The sequence below is a fragment of the Carettochelys insculpta genome, chromosome 1 (genome assembly GCF_033958435.1).
Source record: "Carettochelys insculpta isolate YL-2023 chromosome 1, ASM3395843v1, whole genome shotgun sequence".
Classification (NCBI taxonomy): Eukaryota; Metazoa; Chordata; order Testudines; family Carettochelyidae; genus Carettochelys; species Carettochelys insculpta.
In genome coordinates this window covers 223,203,044-223,215,107 of record NC_134137.1, presented here as the reverse complement: position 1 = coordinate 223,215,107, position 12,064 = coordinate 223,203,044, and the positions used below count along the sequence as shown (strand labels likewise).

The 12,064-nt window shown below is 47.9% G+C and overlaps 1 protein-coding gene across 1 annotated transcript in view; it reads left to right on the top strand.

The window, feature by feature from the left end:
- LSAMP (limbic system associated membrane protein) overlaps positions 1–9,479 on the top strand; it is a 548,487-nt gene extending 539,008 nt beyond the window's left edge. The window contains exon 8 of the mRNA XM_075000343.1: positions 9,303–9,479. Within this exon, the coding sequence (XP_074856444.1) occupies positions 9,303–9,400 (98 nt within the window). The 3' untranslated portion in view covers positions 9,401–9,479. The remainder of the gene's footprint in view (positions 1–9,302) is intronic.
- Positions 9,480–12,064: the final 2,585 nt, after the last annotated feature.

Below are 12,064 nucleotides of genomic sequence, written 5' to 3'. Positions count from 1 at the left end.
TGCTCCTCTCCTGTTCAACATCTACTTTCCAATGATGCTGCTAGTTGCTTTTAAGAACTGCACATACCTATTCCTTTCCAAACAGATGGTCGTATTTTCAGTCTCTGGAGGCTTCAGGTTCACACTAAAGTGGTTACAATGATTATCTGTGACCTTCTGCTTGCTGGTGGCTGTGCATTGTTGGCTCATTCAGTGAAGGACGCGCAGGAGATTTTTGATCACATTGTTACTTCTGCTGACCATTTTGGACTCACAGTGAGCCTCAAGAAGACAGAAGTTATGCCTCAGCCTCCTTGGAAAGAGCCCAGCACTCACGTGATCACTGCTGCTGGTACAGTCCTTAAGACTGTTGCCAATTTCTGCTACCTCGGAAGTGTAACGTCCTCTAGCACGAACATGCATCTTGATGTATGTGCTCAATGAACCAAAGCCAGCACTGCCTTTAGAAAACTGACCAACCACCTATGGAATGACAACAGCGTTAAACTCCATACTAAGATTGCAGTTTATCAGGCAATTGTTCTGATTATTCTGCTGTTTGGCTTGGAGTCATGGACAATATATTGCTGCTATGTTTTGAAATTCAATCAGGTCCATATGGGCTACGTCTACACGTGCAGCCAACATCAAAATAGCTTATTTCAATGTTGCGACATCGAAATAGTCTATTTCGATGAATAACGTCTACACGTCCTCCAGGGCCGGCAACGTCGATGTTCAACTTCGACGTTGCTCAGCCCAACATCGAAATAGGCGCAGCGAGGGAATGTCTACACGTCAAAGTAGCACACATCGAAATAGGGATGCCAGGCACAGCTGCAGACAGGGTCACAGGGCGGACTCAACAGCCAGCCGCTCCCTTAAAGGGCCCCTCCCAGACACACTTGCACTAAACAACACAAGATACACAGAGCTGACAACTGGTTGCAGACCCTGTGCCTGCAGCATAGATCCCCAGCTGCCGCAGAAGCAGCCAGAAGCCCTGGGCTAAGGGCTGCTGCCCACGCTGACCATAGAGCCCCGCACGGGCTGGAGAGAGAGCATCTCTCAACCCCCCAGCTGATGGCCGCCATGGAGGACCCAGCAATTTCGACGTTGCGGGACGCGGATCGTCTACACGGTCCCTACTTCGACGTTGAACGTCGAAGTAGGGCGCTATTCCTATCTCCTCATGAGGTTAGCGACTTCGACGTCTCGCCGCCTAACGTCGAAGTTAACTTCGAAATAGCGCCCGACGCGTGTAGATGCGACGGGCGCTATTTCGAAGTTGGTGCCGCTACTTCGAAGTAGCGTGCACGTGTAGATGCAGCTATGGTCTGTTTGAAGAAGATTGTCCATGTGAACTAGTGTGACAAAATCCCTAACACAGAGGTTCTTAAGCTGTGTGGTATCAGGGGCATGGAAGCAATGCTTATGAACAAACAGTTTCACTGGATTAGTCATGTTATGAGGATGGATGATACATGGATACCAAAGATGGTCTTCTATGGCCAGCTTACTCATAGAAACTGCTCTATTGGTTGTCAGTATAAGTGCTATAAAGACGTCTTAAAGGCCAATGTGAAGTCATATGCCATAGCTCCCAATAATCTGGAAACTCTAGTTCAGGATAGATTGTCCTAGTGGCAAACCACTGTACAGGCTCTTACTTGATATGAGAGTCAGCCTATCCAGGCACTACGGGAAAAAGCATAAGATCCAAAAAAAACATACAACACCCACAGTTGCCGGGCTGTTCTGTGACATCTGTAATCTGCTTTGCCAATCAAGGATTGGTTTAGTCACTCACCAACAGCATCGTAGAAGATGAGATCCATTAATTGATGTCTCAGTCCAAAGGAAAAGGAAGGTGCCTAAAGTGGTGGACATAGGCAATTAGAGGTGCAGCTGGAGCCTAAATATCTCTGAGCCTCCAGGCCTGTGGGTCAAGCAATTAGGTCTGTTCAAATCCTCAGAAAACAATGGCTTCACACAGGTATTCTGCAAGCAGACTCTAGCCCTGAGAACCCTTGTCTGTACTGGTGTATGAGAAAGAGCCCAGCTAGATGTTCAGGCTGAGGGTACAGCAACCAGACAGCAAGTGCAAAAACTTGAGGCCCCTGCTAGAGGCAATAGAGGCTTATACACAACAAAAATCTCAGCTCTTGGGATGGGCCCCATACTATCAGGATATGTGGTCACCCTGTTGACAGTGAAGTTTGCTTTTAATTTTTAAAGTGACCCATTTGCTTTGGAATCAGTGAAAGCTAAGACAGATGGAGACTGTTGATGACACTGTAGCAAAGTCACTTTGAAAGGCAGAGTCCCATGTAAAGCTGCACGTGCATGTATAGCTGAGGAAATGTGCACAAATTATGGCCCCTTTTCACTCTCTTTCTCCTCTTTCCAGTTCATTTGCTTCTGTTCTCTCAAGCTCCTCAGCCCCTGGGGCGAGATTTCTAAGTTATTTGGTGAATTCTTCCAAATGTTCCCATTAATCTTTCATCTGAATCCCAGTTTCTTCCCATGGCTAAACAGAAAGAAATGCCTTTCACATATGGTGAATGGTCATGGACCCAGCGGTGCCACCAAACAACAAGGGGGAAAGCTGACAGCAGGATGTCATTGTGCAAATCACGATTACAGAACACAGGCTCTAAGTGAAAGACTGAGGAGGAGTAAATGAAAGAGGAGGTTTAGATTGGATATTAGGAAAAAACTACTTCACCAGGAGGGTGGTGAAGCACTGGAATGCGTTGCCTAGAAAGGCGGTGGATTCTCCATCCCTAAAGGTTTTTAAGTCCCTGCTTGACAAGGTCCCGGCTGGGATGACTTAGCTGGGATTGATCCTGCTGGAAGCAGGGGGCTGGACTGGATGACCTCCTGAAGCCCCCTCCAGCCCTATGATTCCAAGAGGTGCCAGCTGCTGTACATCAAGCAGCTCTGTAACCATTTAAAGGAGACACTTCTGAGTTTGGTGGAAGGGATGAGCCCAAACCTGATCTAGGAACTCGGTATTTAAGATGTGGTTCATAATACAGATTTGGTAATCCTGAGCTTATCTCTAGTCTGAGACAGACAAATGCATGTACGACAACCCCTGAAGAAATCTAAGATTCAGCTGGTTAGTGAAATGGCTGCATGCTTCTGGAGCTCTGCACTAGAATATATCTGAGGTCATACAGTGGTAGGATTGTGGTGATCAGATCCATTCATGCATTTTGTGCATGCATTCTCATGCAAAAAAGACACTTCAAACAATTTAGCACTTCTTGTCTATCTTCTCAGGTTTGGAAGAGCAGGGGGACAGTATGTCAGGAGTGAGAGGCCTTGGCAGAGCTGTGTGGGGCACCAGGGATAGAAATGGGTGTTTTAATGCAAAATTGGGGATCGTTAGCATAATGGAGACTCATTGGTGGGGGAAAAGACAAAGGTGAAATTTGCATAGCCCTTGGCTTCTTGATATTTGGGTAGAGCCAGTGCTATCAGTACTTTAGCTTCTTGAGCAGGTGACTTTACTGAGACTTGGTCTACGCTAGGCAGGTAAGTTGATTGCAGATACACAATTCTAGCTACGGCAATTGCATAGCAAGAATCGAGTTATCTGCAATCGACTTACCTGGTCGTCCACACTGACAGTTCCTCCAGTCGACCTCTATGGTGAGGAGTACTGGTGTAGCCTGCCAACCCCGATAGGTTGATTTCACCTGTCTCTACCAGGCACGCAAAATCCAACCTGCGCAGGGTTGAGCTTCCAGGGTTAATCTTCCAGGTAATGTAGACATGGCCTTACAGACCATATAGAACTCTATGTACTGTAGCAGCAAGACACATGGCACTAGAAAAGGAGAGATTTAATAATGAGCTTGGGGAGCCTCAGAAAGGTGTTTGGCACAGCCTAATTTGACAAGCGGTGACATTTTTATACTCAGCTGGGTCTTGCTGCAGTGGGTAACAATGGGCAGCAGGTGGCGCTAAAGACCACAACATCAGCTCATCTGTGCTTGAAGTGGTACTCTCATACCAATGGTTCATAGCTGCTTCAGCACTGGATGTGGCTACATCCACCCCACAAGAGCTTCCCGCAGAAGCCACCACTGGTCTTTCTTCCCTGCCTTTTCCCTTTCCAGGGTCTTTGGCATTTGCCTTCCCAGAATGAAGGGCCAGGGTCTGGCTAGGCACTGGTAGCATTCAGGGAAGATGGCTGAAGAGTTAAGACGAGAGCAAACTCTGGACCTACTCTTCTAATTAAAGCCCTTAATCGTACGAGGGATCGCATGCAAAGTTGGAGTCTGGGTTTGAATTTCGCTTCCCCTCCTCCCCAAAGTTTGGGGGCTGCTCATATTTGTGGGTTTGGGCTGGGCCCTCTGAATGGGGTTAGAAATGATAAACCGCTACCAGTTTTCTCAGCTGGGACTCCAGCAGGTCTCCAATGGGATGAGAGGCAAAGGGGCAGGGTAGAGAAGGCTGCCAGCTGCCCTGGAAAACAGGGACTAAAAGGGGAAGAGTCATTCCTAGGGACCACATCCATTCAGCGGAGGCACCGTGTGAAGTTGAGTGGAGGAATATGGCCAGCCAGAAAAAGCAGGGTGGGGCAGATACAAGGGCTGATCTTCTGTTCGGCTGCACATCCAGACTGGATTGCCACCTGCCTGAAGATGGCCAGGCTGAAATCCACCAGCAAGGTTCAGTAGCCTCAGAAGGTTCATAAGCCTAATACTTATGGGTAACCCACACATCTACTAGGTGTGGTTCATGGTCCTGTGTAGTGGCACCTAAATCACTTCCACACAGAGAAATAAGGGGTTTCCTCTACAGCCTTAGGTGGCTTTTAGCTCAGACTGTAGCAGTTCATGCACTATGCTTCAGAGGTCCCAGGTCTGAGTCTGCCTGTTGGCAGTTACACTTACACAACACCACACAGTCACAGCAACCTGTGACTCTATGACTGCCAGGGCTGGTTGGGAAATCTGTTTTACTGCCTGCAGAATTTTCAGTTAAAGCAAAAAAGTTTCATTTTTCATCTCAATTTTTCACTGAAGTTGGGATTTTTCTAAATTTTGATGAAAAAAATAAAAACAAATTCAACAAAAACAGACATTTGACTGAGGAATTCTTCAGCTAATTTTTCAGCTACTGCTGTCAGTGATGCACAGAGCCATAGGCTATGTCTACACTTACCTTGAGGATGGACAGCTGCTATGCAATTTTTGATACTCCCATTGTGTACTAAAAATTGACTTTGCAGTCGTCGCCTTCCGTGTTGCTCATCATGACAGAAGGTCAATGGGAGACCTCCTCCCATCTGCCTGCCTTAATCCTCACTGCTTGCGAGAAGTTCCAGGGTTGACGCTGACCTTGGAACGTGCCATTCTGCACGTGTGTGAACCAGCATCCCAGAAGTTCGATCTGGAGTGGACGATGTTCTGTAGTAAGTGTGGTTTTAGCCTAAAGAAAGTGACCCGCACATCAATTCCTGTAGTTACATATAGGCTGCTTTAAGATGTTGCAGTAGCTGCAAACAGATGTAAAGCCAGCTTAGCCAGCCACCTGGCAGCTCCTTCCTGTAGTCAGCATGGCTGGGGAAATGGAAACATGGCCTCTACACTTAAGTCTCCAGTGGTCCCTGTTATGGAAGATCCCAGATGTCCACCCAATACAGCTACACACAGACCACAGCAGATAATTACTGCACAGCTATGCACAGACCCATGGCGGACAACACCATAAATAAACAGACATACTACAGACTAATACAAGTATAGACAGACCCACAGCAGACATCCACGGAACCACACACACAGACCCACATGTATGTACAAGATACAGCCGCACAGACCCACTGCTGACCAATGAAACTACATGCAGACCGATACAGCTGCACACAGATCTATGGCAGACAACACAACTGCACTCAGACGCACTCCAGACGTGACCACAACAGCATGCAGACTCATTGCTGCACACAGATACTGTCAAAAACTATCTGCGACCAGTTCATGACAGCTACACATGTACAGACCAACATAATCACACACCTGCAACTCCACTGTCACCTACAAAGACCCAAGTAGCACACAGCTTCACACAGCAGCACACACACTTGCTCGTCCACAAAGAGAGACTTACACACAGTCTCCATCACACAACCACATTGTCACTGATACCACTGAGGGCGAGCACATGCTGGAACAAACAAATCCCTGCCTAGACTCACCACCTGCCAGCAACTTCAGCCCAAGGGCTGTTCCATGTGGGTATCTGCACTGCAGGTGGAGGGCATGGTGCTGTCGTTCCCACCCCCCCCCACTCCCTGCCCCCCAGCAAAATCTCTCAGCACCAATTGGCCATAAACCAGGCAACGGGAGCTGAGAAATTGTGCTGCACTGCCCTCAACCCCCAGCAATATCACTCAGCTCCCACTGGACAGTTTCCAGGCAATGGGAGCTGAGAGATTTTGCTGGTGGCAGGGCCGCAGAGAGCCACCTTCCAAAGCAGAGACAGGCCCACAAGCTGAATTGAAAGGCTTGGGGGACCAGATCCAGCCCACAGACCATATCTTGCCCACTCCCACTATAGAGCCCCTCCTGGAGGCACCTACCTCACTCTTAAACAGGCAGCTAGTACGCTCACCACTGGAAACACATCTCACACACATGCTTGCATAATCCACTCATGCCTGCATGGAGACACACTTCCTGACATGAATGTGTATAGCTCTACCCACTGGCATGTACCCAGACCCTGTTATGTGAGCAGTTGCTCACATATGCCCACAGATACAAAAACAATGCACGCCATGCCACAGGGGAATGTGCACACGTGTGTGCACACACATACACATCCATGCACAGGAATAGGCATGAAATGACCAGCCTGTACCCCCCACCCACCCACCCACCCACACACACACACACACCTTCACAGGCTCACAAACACATCACACATCTATCCAAGGGGCACATTCCCCTTCAGACGCTGAACTATGTCATCACCAGCACATACCCACGCACACCCTGCCTACATCTGTGCAGGCCTAGCATAAATACTGGTGGATATCACGCTGTAGTGCATGGAACACCAGTACATGCCTCTTCCTCTGTATGTGCGCAAGCGCCAGAACACACAAGTGCATGTACTCACAGATGCATACTATACAGCTATAATGTGCATCCATAAAGGCACATTTGGGTGCCCATAGTCACACACACACACACACAGCTGAATAATGTAAAAGTTGCCTCACACACATTTTTGTCGATAGAAGTCCCAGGGTGAATTTGTTGTCATTTGTGGGGCCAGATTAGTCATTCGTGACTATTCTGTCATCTGCTGGCTGTACAGGCTCTAAAAAGTTCAGTGATGGTTGGTCTCAGGATTTGTACTAGGTAAGTGCATGATTCACTCTTGAGCCATGTCTTCTTTAAAAATTTTCTGGCACCCAGGCAGAGTGCAGGAACAGTACCATGTAACTTAGGGGACCCACTTCACAACCTACAGGGTGAAGCTGAAGAAGCAGCACATAAGCTAACAAGATGATCCACAGGATTCAACAAGCTTGCTAGTAATGAAAAAAAAAAATAGGATCCGGTCACTAACAGCTGGCTGCCTAAACAAAGAGCTGTGATAGTAACAAATCTCATCTGGGAAAAGACCACAGCACTTTATGAATCATATGAACCTCTCTGTTGGGTTTGTTTCTCTTCAGCATAATATAGAATTGAATAGAAAATTGTACCCTTGCTATACAATTTCGTAGAGTAGCTTAAAAACCCCACAGATTCTCATTCTCTGTTATATTTTGTAGATGTTTCCTGGCAATTTCTGTAGCACTCTATTAGTTCATCCCTACTAAATACTGAGACTGCCCTGTAAAGATTGTTTTTCACAATAACCAGCCCTCCCTACTGTAGTGAACGCATTTAGACAGCATCACTCAGCCCAGGCACCACACAACTGTCCATACAAGCATGCCCCTATACATCCATCCCACTTGTCCTGCATGATCACACACAAGCATGGACAGGAGTTGGCGTGTGCTTATCATGCTCATCATGGTAGAGCAAGCTACCACTGGCTGGCACTGCAGGGAAAATATCAAGCAGAATCTCTGCCTTAAAAACAGTCCAGGAGGGAGAGCCATAAATTAAGAGGGTGAATGAGAAGTCACCTGCATTAGGGATGTAATGTTCCTGTGGCAAGTCTATATTATCTGTTGCTGCAGTGGAAAGATTTCCTTCCCCAGCCCCAACTTTATTTTCCATCCCTGTGAAAATCAAGGCTTTGCTTGGACTCCCTTCCTTATAGGTGCAGCACCACAGGGTCATAGCAATTACATGGAAATCGTTCCTCCTCCTGCTTAACAAGTAAATAATTACGGTGCGTCCCATAGAACCAAAGGCATTCGCTGATTGGTTGCATGTTGCCTTGGCTGGAATGCTGTGATGAATCAGCCCCCGAGGAGCTGGCATCTGGCTGCAAACAGACAACACCAATGTGCAAAGTTATAAAAAATCCTGGCATTTAAGAGCAACCACAAGGAGGGAGGTGAAAAGAAATACCATGTTGCCATCACTAAGGAAAATTAGAGCAGGGTAGAACACAGGTCAGCAGCCTTTCCAAGGCGAAGTGCCGCCATTTGACCTGTTGACCGCTGTGTATAGTTCAAGAGCCTGTGCTACTTTTTAAAGCCACTAATAGTCGTAGTTACAACAGCTTCATTAATAAATGAATGAAGGTGCCGAGCTTTACCATTGAGGTGGTGGCTGGCAGCATTAGCTGGTCTTTTGCTAATCCATGGGTGGCATGGCTTTGAGCAAGCTCCCGGCTGCCTGGGGGAGGAGGGGCAGGGCTGAGCTCCTGCCTTGTATAACAATGAAAATTGGCTCATGTGCCAGTCATGCCGGGGGTTGCTGACCCTTCATATAACATCTTGTTTGCTGAGGAGCTCACAGAAGGCTAAACCTCTTTGTGCGGGTGGCACATTAAGGAAAGGTGCTAGATGTAAGAAACTCTAGTACCAGCCTCTCCCAGCGGGAGATACAGGATACAGCTGAGCTGGGCTGATGGCTCTGGGGAGATCACGAATAAGACATATGCTGGGACTGGCAAACAAGCTCTCTAGGAGGAAGTTCACCACCACTCCCAGGCTCTCCCAACAGGAGGCGCCGGAGGGATGGGTGTGGAAGCAATGGGTCAGGGGACTCACAGGAGGTGTGAGTAGGTGCTTTTGAAGTCCATCAACATGTTCCTTGCTGACTGTTTCTTCCTTCCTGTGTGTAATCCTTTCCTCTTCGCTCTTCCTTCCCACTCTCTCCTTACAGGACCTGGCACGGGGAGAGTAGACAACGGTTCAATGAATTTGGCCGTACCACTGTGGCTGCTGGCAGTGTCCCTGCTCTGCCTACTTAGCAAATGTTAATAAAATCAGAATGAAAACAAAATTTAAAAACCCAACAACAGCAACAACAACAACAACACACAAAACAAAATGCGTCATACAGGAGACAGAGCGAGCAAAAGAGGGGGAGAGAGAGGGGACTGGGTCTTTCACAACTTTTGTGTGTTCAGAAGAAGGGGGGGAGAACTACAAAGAAGAAGAATCAGCAACACTTATTCTGAATTCCGACAAGACGTCTGTCAAGCCATCGACCATCCAGGAAGCGACGCGGTGCACAGGAGGGAAGGGGGCTCTGGGCGGGAACCGCGTTTTGCCAAAGACGCTGAGATGTAAAACACAAAACCAACCCCTATCCACCAGATTTCTTGTTTGCCCTCCGTTGTCCCCCTTCTTTCCTTCGTCCTCTTGCTTTCTTCTGAAAGAGAAGGTCTTCGCTGTGATGTTTATAGCCATTTCGCCCTCTGGTTCCCTTAGTCATTTGGTGAGCTGACTGTCCACCAGTTCAGACTTTTGGAAAGCTGTAATCCAGATCCCTTTTGCATACTGGTGTCCCATAAAGAAACCCCATGCCTCCTCCTTCCCCGGTCTTTGCACCCTGGTTGACACCCTCCCATATGTCCCTGCTCCTCCAGTAACTTCCTCTCTGCCTTGAGCTCAAGCTATGTTGACTATGCTACAAACACACTGTTTTTATTCTCTTCTCCCCCTGTATTTGGCCGGGTGTCTCTGTCTCCCGTGTGTATCTCTGTGTGTATGTCTCTCTCTGTCTCTCTCTGTCTCTCTCTCACTCACTCTCTCTCTCTCGCTTTTTCTCTCTCTCTAAAGCATGCAAAGAGAATGGTCCATATGTACATAAGCTCATCATGCTGTAGATAAAGTTCTGCATTGTAAGTGTGAGACACAGTGCTGAGAGCTCACTTGGGCAGATGTGGGGGATGGGGAAGGCGGCAGTTGTGACACTGGTTCGGATGGTCGTCCCCCCACCCCCAACTGACTTTTGCCTTGGTATTCTCCTGGCCGTATTGCTTGGAAGAGTCATTCTCCATCCTTTTTTGATCCTTCCATGGTCAACCCTCCCCTGCTGCCACTCAGCTGTAATGCTTCAGAATGGTGGCTCCTGCTTCCGGTCAGTGCTTATGTGTAGGTCCATACAGGTAGCAAATCAATGTGACTGACCCACAGGACCCTAGCCAGCAGTTCTGATAGCAGCACTTGAAGAGAACTGCTCCAGTGTCCACTCCTGGTTGGGGGGTGTTGGAAGAGAGGTAATCAGCAAGTTAACCTGGGTTTCACTGATCTTCCACACCTGTAAATTTGGCCTGGCCCATAAATCACTCTCAGTAGAAGAGCCTTCAAGTGGTAATCTGTGATTGGCCAGTGTTGCTAGAGAAGTTACCCTTTTGTCCCTCTGCCCTCCTTGCTACAGTCAAAGGAGCCCTGTAAATATCCCTCTCAGCTACCATGAAGTTTCTTTAATGTTATACTTTAAAGGAAATTCAGACTGCTTCAGAAAGTGACCAGGATCTGGAGCCAAAATTCCTGGCATACAAGAAAGGAGCATCGGGTGGTGCATTTAAGAGAGTGACACTGCGATGAGCAACAGGGGTTGTTTTATTGACCTATACGTAATGTATCAGGATTGCTCAGGTTGCCTCTAGATATTCCCTCCCTCTGGATGGGCAGAGGAGGAAGTGGTTGATGGGAGGAATTCCAGTGTCATCTGCTGGAGAAGAGGTGGCGGATCTCAGAGCAGTTTCTGAAATGCTACCTATCTGCAGGAATCTGCAGTTTCACCAACATGGCCTGCAAGATGTGATGTCAGTGATGGGGCATGTAGAAATCAGCTGAGCCTCGCATATCCCATTGCCTGTCCTAACCATCTGTGAAAGGCGACAGCTGGGTTAATGCACCAGTGTTTTGTTGCTAACAACCTGTTTGTAAATGCATCCTGAGCATGATCTAGGTGTCCATAGCAAAGGGTGTGTTGGTCCTGGAATAGCAGGGTGCTGGGTGTCTGGGTTTAGGAGCTGTACATGGGCCTTCACTGCAGCAAGTGGTGTCATTCTCTCAGTCTCCTAAGCAGTAAAAAATTTCTTCTTTCCATCCCGTCCGCCACGAATAAATACAATTCAGAGCAGCCTGGCATTTGCTGGAAAAACTTAGGGGAGATAGGATGGAAAGTTCCCTGGCTGGAGTCCAGGCTTAAGAAAGGGGAGAGTACTCGCTAGAAAGCAATGAGTTAATTCTGTGTTTTGTGTTTCAGTCTTTCCCTTTGCTCAGCTGAGAGGAAATCTGCAAGGCGCTCCGTAGGATTTGGTGCATGGCGGTACTCACCTTGATCAAGCAGCTCAACCGCATTGCCTCTTTTCTGCTGAGTGAGGCAGTCTGGGGAGAGAGAGACAGGCAATCTATTAAAGAGACAGCTAGGCTTCTTGCAGCCAACCAGGGTTTGTAGCTAAATGTTAGTTTTTGAGTGTCCCTGAAGGGAAGAGAGTAGAGAGAACAGGGCCTGGAGGGTGTTGCCAGCGAAGGGAAGGCGATTTTTCTCCTGGCCCTCAATGAATGTGGTCAGTTTATGGTGGGCTTTGCTGTCAATTGCCCCCCATGTCTTGGGAAGTCAGAGAATGAGCCCCCAAAAATAAATGTGTGTGCGAGTGAGCATGCCCTGATAACCACTGTGACACC